A 25,573-nucleotide genomic window follows, 5' to 3' on the forward strand; every position below is an offset into this window, starting at 1 on the left:
GGGGATAACAAGTTACTATTTTCCAAAGGCCCCATGGGATCTGCCCCCGGTTTGGTTTTTTTTTACAGTAAAAAAAGAAAACTACCTGTCACTCCAAAGTGGACCGCAAATCATCCATACAATGCAACAGGTTCTATGTTTTCATGTGTCATATGTTGTGTGATCCGCAGGCCATGACCTTAGCTCTCACAGACTCTGACAGGGACCAGATTAGTTAAGTACCTGTGGCTTCACCCCTGGAGTAAATTAATAACACAGTACAATATGATACACTATACAGGGAAAGGCGTATAACTGGAACACCATAACGACTTCATACAAACAAATTCTGAATAAAATAATTGGTATATCTAAAAGAAATCTTGTTTCTTCCCCGGGTGAGAAGAACTCATGGAAGCATTCTTTCACCTTTAATCTCTACAGCTCTGGTGCCTCCTGGCCTTACATTTTCAAACACGACCCGATGCACTGACTGCTCCCTTCCTTTGTACATATATTCATCAGGTTTGACAGGTGACTTAAAAGCTTATTTAAAAGCTGCACTTTTTTCCACTAAAACACTACTATGATATCTTGGTGAAAGACTTTCAAGTAAGACAATCATAGATACACTTAAACTAAGCTTAGACACAGCTGACAGTAGGCAAATAGTTAATACTGATGACTCTGCAGGTATTTGGTAATAAACTAAATTTAAATTTTGTCAATGATGGCAGTAGAAGGGAAATCAGGGGCCAAGATTGTAGGGATTCATCATCTACACAACATGAATGTCTACAACACATAATTATTGAGATATTTAAGTCTGAAACAGAGTTGTTGACTAACATCTCTAGATGAAAAATGGGTATTTTTTCTGGTTCTTTATGGTCAAAATCTGTAATCCAAATTCAACATAATACCACACATTCTTTCATTCACCATCTGAAATAGCATTGGTTAAAACACCAATGCCACATATTTCATTACCAAATGATTAATCTGTAAGACAAAGCCTAGAAGCCAACATGGAACCTCCAGCCCAAAACCTGTGACCCTCTTGTCACGGCCAAAGATTTTTGATTTACTACAGCCCAACTCCCAGGTGAGCTTCCCCTTCACTACAGTCGGCTCCATGCTGCTTGCCTGCCTGTCCCGTAAAGAGATGAATGGCTGCGAGTGTGAAAGCTAGCAGTGGGATACATGGCCTTGAGCTTTAACGTCTAATTAGGCTCTAATGTAACTACAATGCTCTCGAGGAGATGTTGTCTTGCCCACCAAAGCTCTTTAAAAGCCTCCCCGGGGCAGGGGTTGCTTGAAGTGAGGTACTGTGACAGGCCACAGCCACGTCCATGTTTAAGCCTCAGGTTTCTTTTCCCAGCTGGGATGTACTGGACACAGGACTCCATACAGGACAGGGCCTGGATCTTCATTTTTGCCCATTTTGATGGTTTTGTTCAAACTGTAGGTTTTCATCTCATGTGAAAGGTCAACATGATGCTGTTTTTAAATTACTGAAACATGCTACACTCCTGTACCTGCATATAAATACCTTGTTAAACATTACAACATCTACATTTACCCAAATCCTGACTACTTTCTGATTACACATTCATTTTAGCATGTTAATGGCACTAATGCAATGCTTGACAGATCAACACTAAGTATGAATATCGGCAACTTTTGGGTTCCAGCTTGTCATTAAATTTATCGATGGAGCCTTCGACCACTTCCCTTCCTTGCAGAGCACCAGGACCAAAATACATTTTTTAATGCAATTCAATTTTAAGTAATTTAATTTTACAAATTAAGAGTTAAGACTTGACAATGAGTGAGAAACCTTCCACAGGTTATAAGGAAATTATACAGTAGTGGTGGTAATCCTGATGCATCTCGTCTCGTATTCAGTTTAGTTTGTAGGTAACAGCCTATGTGACATCTTAATCGCCAATAACCTTAATAGCCAAACTCATTAAATGAATGGCTTTTGGTGTATGAAATACAACTTTGGCTCTTTTCTCACAGAATGTAAATTTAAGTTAGTTTTATTGCATAACAACATTAATTTTCTTACGTTAGCATGTAATAATGCAGGAAACCCAGATCAACCCAGTATTAACAAAAGGTTCTTCTAAAATAATCCATCAAGTCTGCACTAGCAGATGTAAATTGTTATTAATGGATTTTGGTCAAAGTGAACTGCAGCTATTTTCCAGAAGTGGCTGAATGGCCCTATATTGTAAGGAGTTAAATATAGCTAACTAAATATATAAAGCAAGGTATTGCTGGAGGACGGTTTGTACCAGCCATATTGATGTTCACTGCTATAAACAGCAACCTGGCAACCCAAAACATATCCTGATTAATGGCTTATTACTGACCCACAAAGCTCCAACAATGGATAAAGACATTAATTACAACTTTAAAATCCTTACTAGAAAGAAGGACCCACAAATCTTAAAATGCTTTCATCATGATCATTATCACAAAGAGCTGCTGACATGTTGTCATTAATGGCAGTCCAAACCTGCTTTAAAAGGCCTTATAATAAAACTATTCATTTTTGGCGCGTAAATACGGAAAGTAAGATCAAATAGCGATGTTGTACACTTATTAAAACATTCTTCAGCTTTATTACATGAAATCATGTATTGACTTTGTATGAGGGAGAAGATCGGTCTCACTATGTCCTGATCTCTGGTCTGCAGTATGTGGCAATGAAACAGTAGATAGATTATAATACAGAATGCTGTCTATAGTTTCCTGATGCATCATGTGATTTCCCCATTTCTACACAGCTCACGAAGGCCAGTATCATCAGTTTGATATAATATTAGAAACCGGTCTTGAGAGATAAGGTGTCTGCTTGAAGGTCATCTGTGCCCTCTTGAGTGAACATAAGAGCCTTTTGTGGTTGGGTTAAATGCACCTGACAGGCTGTTGGAGCACAATCACCCATTTTAATTGTCATGTAATGGTTTCATGTAGAGCCAAACTGTCTGCAACACTTCAGTGGTTGGAAACCAGAGCCTGGCCACACAACCACAGATGTGGTTAACTGGGCCTTTGCTGGAGGAACAAAAAAAAAAGAAGAAAAAAAGCCCTGGAGATAGCTGTGTGGAAACAGGCTTGGGGGAAGATCCTGATAGATAGTGCAACAGATTTATCTGATGCGATCTGGTAAATTACAGATCTTGATAAATATACTGAATAAGAGAAGACTACATTTATAAACATTTTTGTTAAATCTACTGCAAACCCTCGAGGTCACAAAAATGCCAACTGCTTTAATGCACCTGCCAAATTAGCTGCCGAATTACTTTCCCCCTTCAAAACAGCTATTCAATACAGACAAGAAAACCTTAACAGCTCTAATGCACACTCAAAGAACTCGATTTTCCAATTTAGCGGAAGCCAAAGATGACAGGAAACAAGGTAATTCGCTGCAGCCCAAACAACAAACCCCCGGCCATTCTCTGTCTGCTCCATGGGCAGTAATTACGTCTGAAAATGAATGCCATTTCATATTAAGCTGCAATCATAATCCAACGTCAAAGACGGACTCATTATCGACAATCATGGGAATTAGTTACATCATTTAACCAAACCGGACTAATCATTTCCAGGATACTGCAGAAGCAGATAGAGCCATTAGAAAAAAATGGAGCTCTTAAATAGAATAATTGACATCTATATCTTCTCTGCTGCTTTCGCCGAAGGGCTTCAGAAATTGCATTAAATGCAATAGAAAATCTGAACTGGGGGAAAAAAAGGCACCACTTAGACTTTTGTAGGGCAGTGCTGTATTCACTGTTCCCATTCATGTAAAGCCGAATACTGCATTAAAAAGATCTGCGTTGCATCTGACTCTCAGCAGTGTAACAACTTGCAGAATGGCAGCAGATAAATTCAGCGATAATGATAAAATAAAAAAAGTATATCTAACTCAAACATCTCTGCTGTCAAACTTCATCTAAAAATATTAAACTTTCATACTAAGATGTTCTTTCTCTCTTTCTCTCTCAATAAACGAGTTAAAAAAAAACAAACCCACAGCACAGTAAAACCATGAAGATGGATAGCACTCGGGTCTACAGTGTACTCCAGCCCTGACGGACCAGACTTTACCACTCAGGGTACTCAACTGATAATGCACCATTAAAAATTAGGCAAATCTAGAAATGAGTCTCATGATCATTTTATTTTAGCGTGAACCTTTTTGCTTTCCCAGACCGTCGAATGAAAGCGAGTCATCCAGTTTTTAGTGGTTTTCCTCCATTTTTCGCCAGTAATAAAGCAGGATCTGGTTTAGGCCGCGGACCTCTGATACCTATCAGCACAGGTCACTGTCTGGGGGCAAGTGGAGCCCTCGGCAAGACGAGTGGATCATCGCTTTCCCTCAACACATCATCAAGAGAACAACCTCTTTTGCCCCGACACATTCCTAACATTTCTCAGGTTTCTTTCGCAGGTAGTACATGTAAAAATGTTTATGATTTAACTGAAGTATTTCTGTTGGTCTGAATTATTAAACAAGATGAGCAACAATGTTTGGTGACTCCAAAATGAGCACAAAAAAGTCAGTCAAAAAGGTGTATATATAAATCGGTTTTATTCAAGAAAAACAAAAGTAGCTTGTCCAAACATACATGAAACATTGAAATATTTAACAAGAGTCAGAAGAGAGAAGAAGATTTTAAAGACATAGTTTACAGAAAAGAAGAAAAGAAAGAACTATTGTATTGAAATGGGAGAAAATGACTGATAATATAGCAATGGTACACTGGATGCCAGCAGATAACCCAAATGTGAAGGAAGGAACCATACAAAGGTGGATTTAGGTTGACCTGTAAAACCAAATATAGGAGACAACCAATCAACTCAGGAGCAATCACTTGCATGGAGGCAAGCGATATCCCATTCATAGACCGTTTCATATTGTTATTTTACAAAATTGAAGCAAACTTTTCCACCCACTGCCAATAACATCAGGTCAAGTTGATGTGGAGTAAATCACTCTAAATAAACATTTTGATGAAGTGAACAGCTCCAGAATCACTGATTTCTAGGTTTCACTTTGAATGAAGGCCATTTTTTGTTGCTACTAGATGTCGTTTAGGCAAGCATGGACTTGTTTTGTGTATTTTGTTAACTACCAGAACTACACAAGGAAATCTGAAAAAAAAAAATCAAAATCAAAATCTATATTTCAATTATGTTGCCAACAAAATGCCCACGAGTCCCTCCGACAAAGAATTGTGATCAACTAACTGGATTTTGTTTGTGTTGTTGCACCTTCATGTTCAGGCCAAGACGTGTATTTCCATGTGTTGAGTCAAATATTTCTAAACACATACTGCATACAAACACTCACTTTTTGATGGTGTTACAGGTTCAGATAAAACATTTTTGCCAGTTCTGTCCTTGTTCAGTTTCCACCTGGACTCTTCACTCAACAGTGATTCATCAATGCTGCTTGAAGTGCTTCAAAGTCAGCATAAAGTACGCTCAATGGATTGACAATGTCAGACCGTCACGCACCTACAGACATCTGCTTTGTACTAGCTTTCTAAATCAAAAATGTGTCCAAATCATCTAAATAAAAGGAAAATAATTTATATTACTCTAAATCCTGCTTCTCCCTCTACATGGAAATAGAGTCCTGGGAAACACAAACAGGGAGTTCAGTATAAAAAAGCCTGAATTTGGAAGATATGTACTGGATTTGACTAACTCAGGTGACTAAATTGAAAGTGGATTTTCATTGGAAGCACATTAGTAAAAGTTCTCATAATGAGGAATGATTAAAGCAAGCAAAGCAGAAGTCTATGTACTGTACATATTAGGACTGAGCAATTAATCGTATTTTATTTCCAAATACAATTTTGGCTTCCAACAATTATGAAAAAAAATATAATTGAGATATAATGATTATTGTGCCGCATTGTTTCGCAATGATGGTCTCGATGTTGACTCTCGGTGCGGTTTCACCCCTCTCTTAAATGCTCTGACCTGTGTTCAGCGTCTCTCTTCAGCCATCTGTCAGCACCAGTTCCTGACCAGTGGCCAGCTAACCTGCCTCCACCAGGCTGACTGGCAGCAGAAATTTACTGAACCAAAATTGTTTTCATGTTGGCTCCATGGAAAGAAATTGACAGTGTTAGTATTTATTGATTCATTGATTTATTTCCTCGCCCACTGTTGTGAGTGAGGGGAATCTGCCTGTAGTGAAAGAGGTAAGCTCATAGACAGACTGGGAGAGTCTTAATCATTCAGTGTAGATGCTGTTAATAAGTTCAACACACATATAGAGCGGGATATCTGTGATTTAAACAGTTTTCTGGACAGATTACGCTAAATGTGACAGAAACACGCAGAGCATTAAAAAACAAACAAACAATCAAAAGACCAACAAAAAAGCGCAGGGGGTGTCAATAAGACACTTGGAGTCTGTGTGGATTGACACATTTTTTGAAAAATGGAAGTGTTTCTGTTCTGTGGGTCAATCATGTAACTGATCTCAGTATGGACCAAAATAATCATGAAAATGATTTTTGCCATAATCGAGCAGTCCAGTACATTTGGACTTGTGAATGCGCTTAAGACCAAATTAAAACATGTTAACTTATTCTTTAAATCTGCACACTTAAAATTGTTTATTGAACATTGTGTTTTTAATATTTTGGCCACCCCAATATGTATGGGGGGGCAAAATATTCAAAAACAGTTCAATATAACACAAGCCTATACAACAATACCATGAAACCTAAAAAATGTCTACCTGACTGAATTGGTGTCAACAAATATTTAACATTTCAAGTTCCACAAAGCTGGTATTTATTATAAGGCCATTGTAATGAGTGTATATTCACAATGGTATAGATGGGTGGGAGGATTTTCAAGTTCTTGTCTATCTTTCAACTGTCGGATATTGAAAAGTGGGCAGACAGAGATAGAGATCAGCATATGCTGCAGCTGGACGTGCTCCTTGTAAATACAGCTGCTCACAAATTCCGAGTGAGGCAAACCGTCATACTGAGGACCACGGGACTAAGGAAGACTCACTTGGGCTTGGTCTCAGCATCTGTGACTTGGCGGATGAAGATGGCGTCCTCTGGGTGGCTGATGTCGCCCTTCTCATGCATGTAGGAGGAGGCGATGGCAAGCATGGTGCCGTCGTTATTGAAGGCCAGTGAGGCGATGCTGGTTGGGTACCGGTGGAACTGACAAAGGCGTTTCTTGTTGAAAGGGTCCCAGATGTTCACAAAGCCGTCTGAGCCACCTGGTAGAAGGAGAGGGTCAAGGTCAAACTCAAAAGATTTAGACCATGTTACTGCTGAGATACAGATCTATAATAACTAGCTGTTCCGCATGCAACCTTGGCAGCACTTTAAGGTCAAAGAAAAAATCTGAGCTTCATAAAAACCAAACAAATTACAGATAGGACTGGGCAATAAAACTATAAAAATTTTCTACATTAGAAATGACAAATGTTTGAAAAATGTTCAACGTAATTAATATCAGTATGATCGGTGAGAAGGTTATTAGAAGAAGGAGAAGTATATAAGTGGTTGAGCATGTAAGTTTAAATGTACAGCGGATAATGAATGTAATAAATCAACTGGATTAAAAGAAGCAAAAAACTAAAAACGACCAGTAGCAGTAGCCTGTATATGAGCACTTCATTTTTCTGTTAAATATTTATTTTCATTGAAGAAGAGGGATTAAAAACAATTTTACTCGTGCTCATTTTGAACTTTTTTTCAATAATAATTGTTTTGAATGTTCTACTACAGTTTGTCATATTTGGACCATAAAGAATAATTTCAAATCACAATTAATCATCTGGTTTCTTCAACTTTCACTAAGGAGCAAAAATCAGCCTTTAAACCTGAAAGAAATAATAATTTGACATTTATCGTGCTAATTATCAATATCATTTAAAAAAAAAAAAAAAAAAAAAGTCAGGATGACAATTTTGGCCATGTTGACCCAGCACTAATTACAGAAACAAATAAACAACAGAACAAGTTCTCACTTTTGTCAATAATCTTTTCATAAACCTATAACTGTAAAGTATTAATCAATCACTCATACCTGTGGCAAAGGTGTTATGAACACTGTGAAATGAGATGGCATTGACAGGATAAACATGTTCAATTCCCTCCTCCTTCAGCCTGTGGCACTTGAAGGCATACTTCTTCTTCTGAACCTCCTGGCTTGGGTCCAAGTACTCCACTGCTACACGTCCCTCAATTGAACTCAAGACGTAGCCCTGCAGCCAAGACAAAAAAAATATGAGGTTACCACCTAGTGTCTTCATATTAACAGGAATTTGTGTCAGTAACAAGATACACTATCAGCAGAAACTTATCAAGTCAGTTTTAACAGCCGTCTGTATCATTCATTAGAATTGTGTACATGTCGTGCATGTTCATACTGCTGTTTAATTGATAAAAATAAACTCAGATTCAAACCTGTTTATTGGGGAAGGCTCTAATGCAGCGAGTCTGATACTTGAGGCTGGACTCTCTTCTTTGCTGTACATAGCCCATGTTCCTCAAATCCCACACCAGGACTCGTCTTCCAGCTGTGCCAACGATCAGCCTATCTCCAGCCACTGACAGCGTATATACCTGTTACAAAGACAGCAAGTATGAGACAAGAGGGAGACACAACATTAGCAAGCCATGAATCTTACTTGATACAAACATGTCATGGATTCAGGAGAAGAGGAAATTTTCTCTGCCATAGTGGAGTATAAAACACTTGCACAATAAATACAATTTATAAAGTATCTGTATTATTATTTTGTAATACAAATATCCGATTAAATGTAGGTCATTTTTGGACAACAGTGAACCTTCAATGGCTACTTCATTGTTAACCAGTGCCGGTGTTCTCACATATGTTCCATCCAAACACTGTTTCTTCATACAAACAAACAACAATTTAATAAAGCAGGAAACTCTTAAAATGACATGCTGTGGTGATTTTAATATTCTGGCAAGTTATACTGACTATCATTTTTTAGTACCCCCCCCCCCACAAACACCAGTTTATTAAGCATTGATGCATCTATTGCTCTACCTTCTCAGGCTGTGTAAAAGTGCCTGCGTTGCACGGCGTCCTTGGATCCCACAGTCGAACTGATCTGTCCCAGCTGCCCGTTACCATGACATTAACCTCTGGGCAGTATTCCACACAACGAATGGGGGCATCGTGCGTTCCAACTATTGTATCTATTTAAAAGGAGAATAAAGAAAATAGCATTTGAATAAACACACATGCAGCACATTCAATTCACAGTCCTGACTAAATTTGACAGGTGTAAGTGAAGTTATTGTCTGAAACTTAACAGGCTTTTGGTGACATTGGGACTCTAATTAGCTTAGTTAGGATTTAGAAACTTGACTGACGAATACAGTGTCATGACATACCTTGGTCCGTGTTCAAATCATGAGTTTTTAATTGTGCATCTAAACCTCCACTCCAAGAATGTGTTGGGTCCTGCAAGTAAAAGGTGATGTTAATGTTTCTATTAGACTTCTATGCTGGAGCATGATAATAAGGAGGCTAAAACAAACATAAAATCTGTGACATACATAAAAAGCACAGTCAAGAACTGGAGCTGTGTGCTGGTACTTCATCCGCATGGTGTTTCCTCCAACATCAAAGAGACGGACAGTGCAGTCCCAGGAGGAAACCAGCAGGAACTGAGCTGTGCTTGGGCTGAACTTGACAGCAGAGATGCTGTCCTCTGGTCCCTGGTTCAGTTTGTACTCGTTTGAGCCCGTCATCTGCAGAAAAATAAAACAGAGAAAAAAGTGAGACTATATGGCAATCCAAACTTAAGATCTTGTTAGACCTGCATATTTCATGCATGCAATATGAGACATATTTTTAATATAGCATCGGTGGATGCTACATAAATACCTTACAGGAGCGTGCAATCCAGTTTAACAACAAACAAGACCCCAAAAAGATGAATTGCCACCATGCTGATGCAGCCAAAACAAGTGTATTTTCATAACAAACCTCAGAAACATAGAAAATATTACAGACACACTATATGAGTTTCTGTTAGATACTGTTAGTAATGTTACAGTGTTTAAACATCCTGTTCATTTTTGATATAATTTTATTTCATCCAGCTGAAACTGAACCACAGCTACCACAAACTGGACTACCTAAACTACAGGATTATTGACTACTAAATATAACCAATCATTCAATTACTTTTACATTTATAAAGTTGGGTTAAAAACATTATGTACTCGTGATTGAGTGTGATATGAAACGTTTGCTTTGAGCTAAAGTAACAGTCACAGTAAATTAATTTGCGTCAAGTTTAGAGTGGCTAATACTGATCTGAGCTTGCTGGAAAGTAATTGATATTGTACTATAAAACGTGCAGTGTATAGCCTTTAGTCTATCTAAAAACATATCAAAGAAAACCACTAAGTTAAGTCTGTATACTGGTGGATCAATAGCTTCCCTACTTGCTGTTAGCTTAGCTCAGTGATTTATTTAGCTAGCGTCACCGAGCTCTTAGCTTTCTAACATGGAAGCTAAATTAAACAAGTTTCTATTGTGACAGGGTGGTTTTAATTCATATTTTAACGATCGGGTTTGTTATTATCCCCTCTCCCCAGACTAACTTGTTCCGTTACATCCAGCAATTACACCGAGCCCATTTCTGTCACCAGCGCTGCTAAATCTGCTAGCATCTAACGGTAAATGTAACGTAAGCTACAAGCCTGTTGGTGCTGCTGGCTCTTTTTTAATTTCACTTACCGCTTCTGTCGTGGTTCTTCTCGTTTTGAGATTAATTTATATGCCTTTCAGTTTAAGATAATATACAAAATAAATGAACGTGGAAAATGCTACAAAAGAAGCGCACCAAGCTAACGCGCTTGTAAATGCTGCCTGCCGGTACTCCAGAGTAGGAAGACGTTGATTGGATAAACCGAATGTTCAAATTCCCGCCTGCACTCTGATTGGCTGGTTTTACCCTGACGTATGTTTTCCGTTGTCGCAACACAAATCACGTGACACAGGAGATTCTCTCTCTCTCTCTCTCGCTCTCTCTCTCTCTCTCTCTCTCTCTCTCTCTCGTAACCCCCCTCTCACACACATACACATAAACACACGATGTATTTTCTGCGTATGATCTTTGTGTATCTTTTATTTATGGTAGGACAATAAAGTAGCCTATAGTTTAATCTTTCTCTCCTTTATCCACAAAGAAAATAGGACTATCAAAATTGGTTAATTAGACCGTGATATACAATGATAATTCACTCTCTCTCATTACTCTGTTTTCAATTTTACATTTATGAAGCATATACATTTTCAGCTTTTATTGACATTAAAAAGGTGATAATTCTGCTTTATGTTTATTATTGAGGTCATAGTGGGTGATGGCGATGCCTACGAGAGTATTAATAATTATTATAATAATAATAATAATAATGACAATATTACATTACATTTAGCCTATAAAGCCCTTATTGAATGGTGTTCCTAATATTTGTCCACTCCATTAACATACATGAGAGGGGCAAAATATTAGGACAACCAGTCAACATGATGCACTACCACCACTTGGTACGACCTCCGATAAATTATCACTGTTCTAACAATGTCAACAGAACTGAAAATGTGTCAACTTAAAAAAAAGTAGAATTTATGGGAGAGCTGTTGGATTGAATTTGATTGCACAGGTGTATCTAATGAAGTGGCCGGAGACTGCTAGTAGTATTGTAGGCCGTCATTATTTCTTTCTGTAGTTTGAGGCTGATTTTGCCAAAATAGTGTACTAACATAGGCTAACAGTTTCTGTTAAATTCATATTATAATAATATGTATAAATACAAATAATAACAGGCTCAATAACAGGCTCACATTTTGGCCCGATTAATGGAGCAATTGTGTGATATAACCTATTGTTTTAAATATTGTTATTCTATTGTTATGTGCGTAACTCTCCCTTATTTCAGAAGGTACAAAGATGTGATGAAACAATAGGCCTATAGAGACCAGCTCTGATATTTTCTACTGGCCTAAAAACGTAACAAGAATCCAATATAGCCTAATGTTTTCTCAATAGTGGTTACAGTTAAGCTATCGCTGACGATTTCTCAAGTCAAATTGAAAACGATGACTATCATTAACAAACTAAATTGCAATGATCAAATTTTTATATTTTATTTTAGAGTGCACCAAAATCTCTGCAGATGCTCAATGTGCTCTCTGTCTCGTTTTAAATATTTAAAGATCTCACCATCTTCAAATGAATGATTCTTTTTTTCCTTAATGCACATCACGATCATATTAAGGATAGATACATCTCTTTTTGGAACAAAATCTTTACTGAGTGTAAGACCATATAACATACAGAATTTCAATAATATCAGAGGAAAATCATACACAAAAACTGTTTTTTTTTGGCTCTGTCATCATGGCTTCAAAAATTACTGGCAAAACACTGCGTCTTAAAAACAACCTGTCACCTGCAATGTTTTCGGGGGTGTTTATTTCAAGGATCACATGATTGTCCTCACTATTACATAGAGAAAAAAGGTTATGGGTTTTTTTTCTGTAAAAGTGAAATATAGATGCCAAAGGCTGGTAGCCAACGCGAAGCCCACAGTATTGCACGATTTGAAAATATCAAAATATTAAAATCCACAATTTTAGCTACAAACACTAACACAAGTCTCTGTAAATACATATGGACAATCAACCCTGTTCAAAACATGTTCTTTTTTATGGTGAACACATTGAAATATATTCAGCCACTTTTGAGCATTTAACGATTCCATCAATAATAACAATAAGATAATAATAATAATAATAATAATAATAATAATTTCAAATGATCCCTCTTGCAACACACAAGGGAGCTATAAAGGGACTAAGTGTCTTGCTCAAGGACACTTCAGCAGGATAAAGGATGATCTAATAATAATAATAATAATAATAATAATAATCTGACCTAACATTGTGTCCGTTCAATCTACAAAATATACAAAATTGTAATTTTTTTCAATGAAGGTCACTCTCATTTAAAAACATATGTACAACGCAGTATGGACACAGTCGGTGTTAAACAGGCCTGAGAAGCGGGACAGGGTGGGAATAGTACATGTGATGGGGAAAAGCCAGCAGAGACTGACTGCCTGGTGAGTTTCCAGCGGGACCCCCTGTTGTCTCTGGGGCTCCGTTCTCGTGGTAAAGTATGGGTACCCGCACAATCCTCTGCGCCGCCGCATGGCTCAAGTTGGCCGCCTCCAGCTCCGCGGCCAGCTGCCTTTTCCACTTATTCCTCCGGTTCTGAAACCAGATTTTGACCTGCGTCTCTGTCAGATGCAGTGACGCGGCCAGGCCTGCTCTCTCCGAGCTGCTCAGGTAGCGCTTGATGTCGAAGGTGGACTCCAGCTGGAAGACCTGACTCCTGGAGAACACAGTGCGCGTCTTCTTCTTCCTACAAGGTTTCTTGTCGGAGTCCAGATCGTCTGTTTTTCTCTTCCAGTCGTCCTCCTGGTCTGTGTCTTTTTTTGGCTCTTCTGCGTCACTTTCATCTAGTGCGATGTCGTCGTCAGCGCTTTCCTCTTTGGCATCTTGGTCACTTTTCTGGAGATCAGGGGAGCGCCTGTCATGTACAGACAAGGGTTCCCTCAGGTTGGCCTTCTCCGACCCTTCAGAAAAAATAGATTACAGATTACAATTGATCCACTTATACAAAAATGATCTGAAATGACAATAACCTGTATGTTAGAGGGCAAGATCTAGACAGGCTGTTCATGTTTCACCAGTGAAATATGCTTATTTATGCCTTGTTACTTTTCTTTTTAGTGTTTAGTGAGATTAATTCACCGTGTAAGGTATTTTAAAAATCTATTTACACTCATAGGTCCTTTTCTAATTGATTTTTGATGTGCATAAAGCAAAACACTACGATGTTTTTATCTGCAAAATAAAAAAGGTTTAATAATATTTACCTCCAGTCCTCAGATGAGTCCCGAGCGTGTACGGATACCACCAGGTAGACGCTCTTTCCAAATACTGCGCTGATAGTCCAATTCTCTGTGTGGGCAACTCAAACCGAGGGAAAGATAAGTCACCGAGCCGAGAGAAGAGGCTGCCTTCAAACACTCCTTTAGATGAGGCGAGGACAGTTTTAGGCTTCGTGGGTTTGTCTTCGATGTTCAGCAGGTTCTTTATGGAGAACGGCGAGTCTTTTGCAGGTTGGCGAGTCTCTTGCGCATCAGAGTCTGCCATTACCGTTTACTGTCCGATTAGAATCACCATCAAAATGTATAAAGAAAAAAGAACAACCTAAAAAACGCTCACCGGGTGTGATGAAATCAGAGAAAGAAAGAAAAAATACCCTGAAAGTCGCCCGAAGCTGCGTCCAGATCTTGATGACGACCGGAGTGAAAGCAGAGAGATCACTGCGCCAAACTTGCGCCGGCTTGATGTAATGATGAAATAAAAAAATGCCATCCGAGTTAAAACGCGCTCGGTCTCTGCGATTGGACAGGTACAATAGCAAATGGGATTTGAGATGAACCCGCGAGGGGCTGTGACGAGAACAGACTCCAAAGAAAAGGCCGCGCAAGCGTTTTGGCTTCGGGTTGAGCAGTACGCACCCACTTATCATCCAATTAGATTGAAGAGGAAAATGTCTCAAGGTTTTTGGGGGCGTACACGAGCCGCAATCACCTCTCAGTAAATTGAATAAATAGTCCAGAGATTAGCACACTTCGGCGTGGATCAAAACTGCTGGGTTTTAGCACAATTATTGCGCAAATTACGCATACATTTTACGCACGCAATTGTAGCCTTCGGAAACATATAAAACACAGATAGAGGCTACGTTGTTGGTTTTGACAAATGAAGAGAACAAGACAAATCCATAGACAATAACCTGTTGTTGCCTGAATTAATTTTGAAAATAGGGGAACAGTATTGTATTCATTTCTTATCGCAATCGAATGCAGTAGATGATAGACACTTCTTGATTCACTCTTTTTTACAGTTGAACACTTTAACCTGCTAAGGATCAACCTGTCATTCATCTTTTATTTCAAGCATGGTCTGTTCCAACAGTGTGCAACAGGAAAGTACTGCACATTTCACCTGGACCAAGGCTCATTGACCTCGGCGTAATTTTATTAGTCAGGACGTGCTGCAGGCAGAAATTGAATGCTTACCTTTGTGATAAAGGCTTTTCATATCAGCTTTGTACAAAAGCATGTAAACCCACACCGACAGCAAGTGATCTAATGTATGAGGATGACATGCGTCTTGTGTAATAATACGGGTGCTTGGATGCAACAAATTATACTTGCATGTCACATTTATATGATTATGGTGCTATCAGATTTGGTGATAAATAGAGGGCAATGAGCAGGAGGGAGACAGCCTTCATATTTATAAGCCATCACAGAGCTTTTTTTGGTAAGGCTGAAGGATGAATGAGTTATGATGAATGCTGTTATGCTACTTGAGTTATAGAACTGGCCTCCTCCTTGGATTTAACATTGGAATCTGTCACTTTTAAAGCCCTAAAGCAAACTCAAAAAACACATCTCACTATGGGCAAATGATAAAAAAAGATCTATGGGGGGGAAACATGGCACAGACTTGTTGGTGATCAGCAGGAATGTAGCAAATGCATATATATCCTACATGGACTACATTTAAGATTCATCCTTTGAATCAAATTTGAAGCTTATGCAGAGAACTAATCAAATAAATTGAATTTGCTCAACCTACAAATATGCAGCCTGTCCTTTAGCACATTGAGCACTCTCCAGTTCTAAAGGACAACACTGTGTTTTGTGAAAAGCTACTTGAATCCCTGCATAATTAGAGGTCTCATAGCTGTGTTTAAGATGGGGGCGGAGAAAGAGGCCAGTAGAGCTGCATTTGCCAATGCAAAGTGTAAAGCAGATAGCTGTGTTTTCATCAGATTATGCTCATTAAACAGGGGCTAGAACAAGTCAGAGTGGATAGAGGGGAAAACAAAGTGCACTCAATCAATGATGCAAACGTAAACCTGAGTTTCCCCTTTTCAATTTATTAAGAGTTGATCTTATTCATAACATTTTGTTCTCTCTGTGTATATGCTTCATTTTCACCCTATCAATCCAAAGCCAGCAACAACAATGACCTGTATACCTCAGATTGATCAGACCCAGAGAAAGGTTTAAAATACAAAGATTACAAATTATCAATATTAATGTATAACTTGGGTACTACTAAAATACTAATAAGATACTTTTACAGGTGGCCTGAAGGATATGAAAAGACCCAATCTTTTCATAATTTAATAGGAGCTCTTAATACACTCAATAAATGTTGTGTTTTCTCTGGTGCAAACAGGTGACACTGCATATTTCTTATAAATAAAAATTAAATCTTATGATCAAAACACAAAATCTTAGGGCATTCTCTTCCATGACAGAAATAGATCTATGTAAGACAAATTTCCCTTCAGGGACAATAAAGTATCTATCTATCTATCTATCTATCTATCTATCTATCTATCTATCTATGATATTTTGACATTTGTTTTTTTAAACCAATTGGAATGATCAATGAAATGTAAAATGTTACATTTTTTAATCAATATTCAGTAAAATTTCTTTAAAAGGCAATTTTCTCTGTATACAGTGGAAAACCAAACAGGACAAGTTAAATCCCCTGTTAAACAACATAGTGTAATTTTAAAAGAATGACAATTCTTGATAATCTTGTTCAACTGTGTGACTTTGTTACTCATTAACTTCATGGGAATCTTTGTATTGTAATGCTGTGTTTTACTGCACCATGCATGGCATCAATACTACCAATCTCTACAGCATTTCTTATTCTCACTTTTCCATCTAAGTTAATAAATATTGTCAGTAATTCATGACTGTATTTTTGTCAAACAGATACCTTTTAGAACTCTTGTTGTTCATGGGTAGTGGCTATATTAGGTGTCTGTAAACTTGGCCACAGCTTGTCTGTGTAAAACAATAGACCTCCATTTTACAGGCCACGGAAATTTAATCAATCTCACCTGAAAAATTATCAGTGAGTCAATTATGCACGGCAGGCTCTTTTCATCTGAAGCACCCGCATAATTAAATTGATATAAAATATCATTAGAGGTGACAGGCTGTTATAAGATATGGTAATTGACTGCTGCTCTCTCAGTGAGTAGCTTCCACGACTCCAGGCGCTGTTGTCGCTCAGGAGAATGCTGCCATCTAGTGACCGAACGTGATAATAACCCACAATGCAGTCAATCACACCAAAGAAAGATGAACAGTTACCTTTCACATTTATTGATATTGTTTAAGTTATTCACAGATATGGATATTTTACAGATAATAACTTCTTGTGATTTATTTTTCTCATATTCTGAAAAATGAACTGTACAGTATTTATCGACCATATTAGTGAGTGAACCATTACAATCACCTGTTTTGAAGTATTTTACACAGAAAAAAAATACTACTAAGTTATTGATCGCAGGCAATACAAACTTCCTGAAGGCACTGAAACATTCGAAGAAACATTTTTTAAAAATTCATTCTCATACTGAAAGCAACACTTTAATTTAATATTGAAAATGTGTGGGTCTGTATCAAAACAGAAATGTGAAGTCATGTTTTTGGACATAATTGATGAGCAGGTGGACGAGAGGACAAGTACAAACAAGAAGGATGTGGTTTGAATCTACGTTTGACAGTCCTTGATTTTTGAAAAAGTCTCTTAGAAAGCAAATGGGAAGTAAAAAGCATTATTACACCAGGGCAACTTTAACCAAAGGAGCTGAACAGAAGTAACCACATTAGTAACATCAGAAATGGGAAGGAGCAACATACTAAAACTATTTAAGTTTGCAAGAGTACAAGGTGGTAATATTAAAAGGCAAACATATGCAACTGCAACAAACCAGTAACATAAAAACAGGTCTACAGCTATGGAGTGTAACACAGCAGAGTGCAATCTATAAGGATCCAGTCACATGGTTTTCAGTGGTCATACTCCTTATCAATGAACTTGGCCATAGTAGATAGCTGGACATTTGTCGTGCCCTCATAAATGGTGCCTACACAAGGAGAAAAAAAACACAGCATCAGAATGAATTCATGTTGTACAAAACAAGGTCAATTTTGTTAAATTCCTCTGCACAGAACATGAAGCTGCAGCTTTCACTGTCAGGAGACAAGGGAACAACTGGCTTATTATGTAATTCAGTTAGGCCGGTGCTCCAGCTGAAGAACTGGGGGGCTGAAATGGAGGTGATGAAAGGAAAAGTGACATTATGCCCTGACAGCTTCCTTAGTTGTGTGTTGGTATAATGACACTCAGGAGGGAGGGGTCAGATAGGGGAATTCCTGTAGAGTCTGATTACAGCTACACTGCTATTAGCCGTTCTCTCCACCCCACTCTGGTCCAATCACAAACAACTACTACACCTGACCCTCCAGCAGCCCTCGTGAGCTGTGTCCTCTACACACTTATATATTTAGTCACAGTTACCAAAGCCATCTCCAATCCAAACAACAATCCATTCAATTTGTGTAGTGGTGCTGAGTCTCATGTTTCTGCGGTCATGCTCACCAATTTTACAATCTCTGTAGTATTTCTCTATGGGGTAGTCTTTGGTGAAGCCCACTCCACCCATCCATTCAATGCATTTAGATGTGGTTAAGGTCGCAACCTGTGGAAAATAAAACAGATATTAACTCACAACAACTTATATTTAATTGGGAAAATGCTTAACTTGGACTGAAAATCTTTTTTTTACAGCAGTGTTGAGGGCAAAAATGCAGCATCATCTAAAATATTACCACAGAAATTAAACCACACATAAAGAAAAAATATGAAAATAGACTGAAGACTGAACCAGAAGGACATATAAAATTGGACAACCCTGATTATCACAATATATGCTAGAACTGTTACAATCAGCAAAACATCCTTGTATTTAACTCTTGTCAGTGAATCAGGAATCTCACCTCTGCAGTAAAGTATTTAGCCATGCAAGCCTCCTTAATGAAAGGTCTGCCGGCTTGCTTCAAACGAGCAGCGTTGTAGGTCAGCAGCCGAGCAGCTTCAATCTGTGTTGCTACATGGGCTATTTGGTGCTGCATGCCCTAGAATAGAGAAGCACCAGAACAACATAAAAACTCTTTGAACTCTATGTTGCTCTCCAGAGTTATGTCAATAACCAATGACATCTTACCAAAAGTGAAAGAAATCATTTGGAGTTTTTACCTGAAAGTCAAAGATACGTTTTCCAAACTGCATCCTCTGCCTGGTGTATGGAATAGTGTTGTCAAAGCAACCCTGTGCCAGCCCCAACATCTGAAACACAGAGACAAAGTAAGCATGTTTATAATATTAATTTCACAGTTATTGATTGCTTTAAAAGACATACTATGCAGGACTCTAGGAAAAATGATTAAAAGACTCCCGCTCAATCAATTACAACCATCTAGAGGTATGTGAGATTGGGACTCATAGCAGAGCCACCAGGTTACATTGCTGTTTCTTTTTAGGTTTTTTTGTGCCTCAGTGTTTCACCTACTACGCTCCTTTGCTGTCTGGGTCTTTGTTTGACTGAGCAACTTGACGCAGGTTTGTGTGGATGTATTTATTAGTGCTTTAGAACGTAACTGCCATGAAACCATCAGAAAATCATGTTTTATATATTATTTATCTCGCTCTCTCTTTATTTACTAACTAGCCTGTTTGATTACTGCTATCTCACTCTTCTCTCAGCTCGCTCTGGTATTGTTGATCCAAGGAGGAGGACCCAAATTTTAATCCTTTGTTTAGACCTAACAAATGTTGCATAGTATACCTTTAAGAACATTATTCATGTAAAAGACAAATGTTAAAAATACCTGAGCAGCAATTCCAATCCTGCCTTCATTCAACATTCCAATGGCATACTTGTACCCATGACCGATGTTTCCCAAAATGTTCTGCTCCGGTACCTACAACAGAGAGCAGAAAATTTGTAGTTTGTAAAAAGTTTGTTTTCTTTCACTGAGGTCCGATGTAGTAGGAAAGTGTTTGGTAGTACCTTGACATTGTCCAAGTTGAGTGGGCAGGTGGAGGATGCACGCAGGCCGAGCTTGTTCTCCTTTTTGCAAATCTCAAGCCCCTCTGTGTCCCGGTCCACAATGAAGCAGGTGATGCCTTTGTATCCCTGCCAGTCACAAAAGATTGATGTTGTATTTGTATAGTACATGGCAACACATTAAAGTACCAAAAAACCACAGTGCCTATGACTTTTTTGATACACAGAATTAGAAAAATGTAAAACTATGCCTCTTTAATCTTATAACTTGCCATGTTATTAAATTGGATTACATTTATTCTGGTGATTAACATATTAATTTCATTTTCTGGATTATTTTTACAAAAAAAAATCTTATCTCAATAAAATAAATGCATAAGCTGGATCCTTTATTTTTTAAGTGCCATTAGGATGTATCAATGTTGTGTTTTTATGTTAATTGTATGTCTTTTTTCATATAAGGCACTTGGTGCATGTAATATTAGCTGCATTTCTCATATGAAAGATGCTACACAAATAAAGTTTATTATTAATATTATTATAATCATTAACAAGAAGTTAGAATAGAAACATTAGAATGTACTTACAGCAGAGGGGTCTACATTGGCCATCACCAGGAATACACCTGCATGCTCTGCATTACTGATCCACAACTTGGATCCATTGATGATGTAATAGTCCTTGTGTTTTTCAGCACGTGTTTTCAGTGCAAAGGCGTCACTCCCTGACTGTGCCTCAGAAAGACAAAAGCTACCAATCTGTGTTTGACAAGACACAAACAAATAAGAAGATGCAGAAATTTTTTCCAAAAATGCAGTGCAGAATACGCCTGATGAACATGTATTTGGACAATTGCATAACATCTTTTAGGTCTCAATAAGTGAGAGGTCTCAATACAACAAGAAAAGCATTTTTTAAATTGACTCATCAATAACGACACAGTGTTTTTATGGAGTTTACCATGGAGGCAGAATGTAAAACTTCTCACCATGTCAGTTGACAGTCGGCTGAGGTATTGCTCTTTCTGAGCTGGTGTACCCAGTTTGGAAAACAGTGTGTTGATCAGTGTGTTCTGGATGTCACAGAGCACAGCCACAGAGGGGTCAACCTTTGCCAGTTCCTCAATGACCAGAATGGAGGAGAAGAACGATGAGCCAGTGCCACCGTATTGTGGGTCGATCTCAATACCCATTAACTGTAAGAGATCAAGATCAATTACTGGATAGAAATAAAGCACTTACTGACATCTATTTATCTAGATGTATTACAAACACAAAAAAGTCCCTTACTCCCTGTTCAAAGAGAGATCTTAACACTTCTTCATCCATGACAGAATTTTCATCCATCTTTGACACAAAGGGAGCAATGCACTCTTGTGCATACTTTTTCACTGTCAAAAAGCAAAACATGTAATTAGTGCTTTAGATTTTTTTTATTTTAAATCTCCAGTCTACAGAAACAACATGAACCCAATTTTTCATTGCTCACCTGCTTCCCTCATCATGCTCTCCTCCTCTGAATATGTCTGCAGGGGAGGGAAGGCGACCACATCAGCTGCCAGCTCTGAAGCCATATCTGGGGAAGATTTCGTGGACCTGGTCCTCCATCCTACTTGACTTGCAGCCCAAGGGCGACAGAGCTGTCTGCAAGACTGAAAGCACAATAGACAAAAGTGTAAGATAATACTTTATTAGTGCCACAATGGGGAAACCTACCTATCTGCGAGTTTGAATACATGCACGACAGCACAAGTCACTCATTTCAGCCCCCATTCACCAATCCGATAATCTGGACATTTTATTAGGACTGAGTTGCTATTATCAGTTTGTGTTGATACAAGTTCATTTGTGCTTTAGAGCTAGCATTAGCCGTTAGTACGATACGTTACAAAACCTAACCAGGTTACGTAATCCAAGAGTGAACGACAAATACAGGGGGGGACAAATAAAAATAAAAACGAATGCAAAAAGAAGCACATGTAAATAACCATTAACATCTTAGTCAGCTCACCTTAGAGAAAATCCTGACCAACGGAGCAGCCATGACTTGTTACAAAATGTTTACATGCGTGCAGCTGAGGGTTGACGTTGCTTTCAAGTACCCCCTGTACGCGCTATATATCCCAATGCTATGTGTGGGGAAAAATGCATATTAAGGCATATTATGAAGCATTTTTATACTTAATTATAGAATCTCCCCCTATTATGATTACATGAAAGGTATTTTGGATACCGTAGAAAAACATTTATGTGGTATGAGAAGTGTTGGTGAGACTAGTTTTTAAAAGGCGAGTTTAATCATATTATTTCCAACAGCCCATGAATGCAACAGCTGCGTTTGAGGGGAAACGTAATATTGACGTAACAGAGGGAAACGGAAGCTGTCAAGCGTTTACCTGGTAACGGTTGTGGCCGTATAATTTACCCCAAAGGCCCCTTTTTCACACTTCTCTCGGCTTAGCAGTAATGTTATTCAAAAGCTGAAAGGTAAGGTGCTGACCTCGTTGAAAATTGAGTTAGATAGTTGGTGTAAAAAAAATAAAAACGGCCGTTAGGGCCGCGCAAGTTGGGTGACGTTAACCATGGCTAATAGCTGCGAGCTAACCATCCTAGTCACCCATTATATACAGCTTTGTTAGCTACTGTGGGTTATCAGCTGTCAATTATGAAAGCAGAGATTTGTCACAATTTTTGACCACAGGCTTGATTTTTTTCAGGTACATCACTGAATAAGAAGAATGGAAGAGATTAAGACCGAACCTGTGGATTTTGTGAAGGAATTCCAAGAATACCTGACACAGCAAACCCAGCATGTCAACATGATCTCTGGCTCGGTTTGTGGAGAAAAAGAGACAGCGGAGCCGTTTCCAGCCGGTGGGAAGGCAGCACAACAAATGACATCTCTTAGATAAGTGAAGAGTAAGATGGTAAAGTCAAGCTGTGTTTTTATGTTTCAGTTGCCCCGAGGAGTGAGCAGAATGGTCTGGGCCCTCCGTCTGTGGAGGTGAGCCTGTCAGTGGAGGATGGCTCAGATGTACAGATGGACGGTCTGGAGAGGACCTGCGATGGAAAGTACAAGTGCAGCTACTGTAGCTATGCCAACAAGGGCATGGCTCGTTTAATAGAGCACATCAGGATCCACACAGGTCAGTGTTTCCACTTCTTTTATTAGGAAACATAATAAAACAATGCAAGTAATCCAGAGACACTTGTAGGTACTGGCGAATGGCTGTCAAGCTGGGATCTATAAGGAAGTTCAGTAATTCCCAACAAAATTATAACAAATTATGAAACAAATAAATATTTTTGAATTGTAATATTTTTCAGTAGTAATGTTCCTAATTAATTATTATGTTCTCAAGATCAAGATAAACCTTGTTGTCCCACCAGGTAGGACATTTGTCTTGGGCTAACCACCCATACTGCAGCCATTACAAAAATACATAAAACCAACCATAAAAGCCCTAAAGCAATAATATTTACATGGAGCAATGTAAAAGATAATAAATACGTAATAAATACATACTCAGTGCCAGATAGCAGCTCTAAAAATGGATAAAAAAGAAAACACACAAACACATCTACAGCCACAGTGCAGAGAGACACATTCTCATCAGCACCAGCTTTATCTCACTTTTATCTGCTCCTAATAGACACAGGGATAATTGAATTTTTGAATCTGTTCGGCATTGCTTCATCCCATAAGCAGATCTCTTGGGCAGAGTCTTATTAAAAACATAATTCTGCCCAAAAATCTATGATTACTTGAGAGTACATGACATTTGGAAATACCTGTTATATGTCACACATAGTTTGTAAAGCACTGAACACAGAAATGTGGTGATTTAATTCCCAAAAACTCAGCAAGCATGTTATTTATGTTTTCATCCTAAATACAGCTGGTATGCCTTTTCTTATGCCTTTCTCGTCTCCTACCAATATAATTAGTTCATCATTTATCACATATTGTAATCCAGAATTTATGCAGAAATTATGCTTAAATTAACAGTATAAAACAATGAAGAAGTCACATTCACTATATGTCACATTCATTTCTGAAATGTGAAATGTGTTTTACAGTCATGACTCTCTCTTACATTACAAAGCATGTAAATGTTAATATTGGACATATGGTCTTCTTGACAGAATTTTCTTTTATCTTCCAGCCCTTCTTTGTACAACCCCTTATTATATCATACCTGCATTTTGCACTCACTATTTTCCTGTAAATTTCCCTTATTGATTGTCACCCAGGAGAAAAGCCTCACCGCTGTCAGCTGTGCCCATTTGCTTCAGCGTATGAGCGCCACTTGGAAGCCCACATGCGCTCACACACAGGAGAGAAGCCGTACAAGTGTGACCTCTGCACCTTTCGCTGTAGCGATCGCAGCAACCTGTCCCACCACCGCCGCCGCCGGCACAAGCTTGTGCCTGCAAGGGTCGTACGCTCTCCCTTCTCCAACAAGAGAATGTTGACTGCCCTGCAGAAGAGGACGGGCTCGCTCGGCTTCAGTAGGCGACTACTCATCAATTTCAGCCCTTCCTCTGTGATGATGCCAAAGTCAGATTACCTGAATGACATGTCTCACAAGCCCCACCACCATTTGAACAGCAGTGAGTACAAGAATCTTCCCCAGGGGGATGAGAACGATAGTTGTGACAGAGGTGCTAATGGTTTGACGTTTAATAACCCATTGGACCAGCTGTCTACACTTGCTGGCCAGTTGGCAGATCTTCACCCTGAGTCAGAGACTCCTGCATCCCCAGACAGGGAGTCCTTAAAGGACGAGAAGCCCATCATCATACAGCAGGTCTCTGGTACACCGGTTGCATTGTGTTCAAATGGAATGCAGACTTCCCCACCTACAAAAGAGTCTCCCATCTCAGGCCACAGGTCCTGCAGTCCCGAGCCTGGCTTCGGCTTTGAGAACAGCGAGAATGCTCCTACTGCGAGTTTTAGCAACAGCCAGCCGAGCACTCCCACCAATGTCCTGACCACACCAGACAAACATCTCTTGCATAAATGCCTGCACTGTGAAATTCATTTTTCTGACAATATTCTCTATACTATTCACATGGGTTGCCATGGCTACGAACATCCATTCAGATGCAACATCTGCGGTTACATGTGCATAGACAAATATGACTTTGCATGTCATTTTGCTCGAGGGCAACATAAAAAGTGATCTTTTTCCACAAAGCTGCATGTGCAGTCTTTGATCCTTGTGTTTTCAGTACATGTACAGCATTGATAGTTAACAGTGATTCACATCAGTTTTTATGTAAAATGTTCTATTACTTTTTTGTTTTTCACTTAACTGCACTATATTGTTTCCTTATTGCAGTTCCATGCGACTCATAACTTAACAACTCATAATGCATAGAAACATCTTGTAATACAGCTTCTCTGCAGTAGAAAAACACAGGGCATAGTTTGCAGCATAGCCAGTGTTAGTTAGACCAGTAGTTCTCAAAGTGGGGTCTGGGGACTCCTAGG

General features: G+C 38.7%; 4 protein-coding genes across 4 annotated transcripts; 1 reads left to right on the forward strand and 3 right to left on the reverse strand.

Moving 5' to 3' along the window:
* Positions 1 to 5,726: 5,726 nt before the first annotated feature.
* Positions 5,727 to 10,914, reverse strand: bub3 (BUB3 mitotic checkpoint protein). The gene is made up of 7 exons (XM_053341277.1): positions 10,777 to 10,914; positions 9,585 to 9,779; positions 9,420 to 9,489; positions 9,070 to 9,221; positions 8,457 to 8,615; positions 8,077 to 8,254; positions 5,727 to 7,261 (listed from the first exon to the last, which is right to left on the reverse strand). The coding sequence occupies exons 2-7, from the start codon at positions 9,777 to 9,779 to the stop codon at positions 7,041 to 7,043; spliced, it is 975 nt and encodes a 324-aa protein (XP_053197252.1). The 5' UTR covers positions 10,777 to 10,914; the 3' UTR covers positions 5,727 to 7,040.
* A 2,175-nt stretch (positions 10,915 to 13,089) lies between these two features.
* On the reverse strand, positions 13,090 to 14,265 carry LOC128381659 (homeobox protein HMX3-B-like). Its single transcript, XM_053341702.1, has 2 exons — positions 13,986 to 14,265; positions 13,090 to 13,682 (listed from the first exon to the last, which is right to left on the reverse strand). The coding sequence occupies exons 1-2, from the start codon at positions 14,263 to 14,265 to the stop codon at positions 13,090 to 13,092; spliced, it is 873 nt and encodes a 290-aa protein (XP_053197677.1).
* A 3,049-nt stretch (positions 14,266 to 17,314) lies between these two features.
* Positions 17,315 to 22,123, reverse strand: acadsb (acyl-CoA dehydrogenase short/branched chain). Its single transcript, XM_053341323.1, has 11 exons — positions 22,088 to 22,123; positions 21,566 to 21,728; positions 21,367 to 21,467; positions 21,066 to 21,272; positions 20,665 to 20,835; positions 20,081 to 20,206; positions 19,899 to 19,991; positions 19,267 to 19,356; positions 19,008 to 19,145; positions 18,610 to 18,709; positions 17,315 to 18,094 (listed from the first exon to the last, which is right to left on the reverse strand). Exons 1-11 carry the CDS (start codon positions 22,118 to 22,120, stop codon positions 18,018 to 18,020), a joined length of 1,299 nt encoding a protein of 432 aa, XP_053197298.1. The 5' UTR covers positions 22,121 to 22,123; the 3' UTR covers positions 17,315 to 18,017.
* A 342-nt stretch (positions 22,124 to 22,465) lies between these two features.
* LOC128381487 (zinc finger protein Pegasus-like) lies at positions 22,466 to 25,529 on the forward strand. Its single transcript, XM_053341505.1, has 4 exons — positions 22,466 to 22,563; positions 22,794 to 22,950; positions 23,034 to 23,222; positions 24,331 to 25,529. The coding sequence occupies exons 2-4, from the start codon at positions 22,815 to 22,817 to the stop codon at positions 25,260 to 25,262; spliced, it is 1,257 nt and encodes a 418-aa protein (XP_053197480.1). The 5' UTR covers positions 22,466 to 22,563; positions 22,794 to 22,814; the 3' UTR covers positions 25,263 to 25,529.
* The last annotated feature ends 44 nt before the right edge of the window (positions 25,530 to 25,573 follow it).

Source organism: Scomber japonicus, chromosome 20, assembly GCF_027409825.1.
Source record: "Scomber japonicus isolate fScoJap1 chromosome 20, fScoJap1.pri, whole genome shotgun sequence".
Classification (NCBI taxonomy): Eukaryota; Metazoa; Chordata; class Actinopteri; order Scombriformes; family Scombridae; genus Scomber; species Scomber japonicus.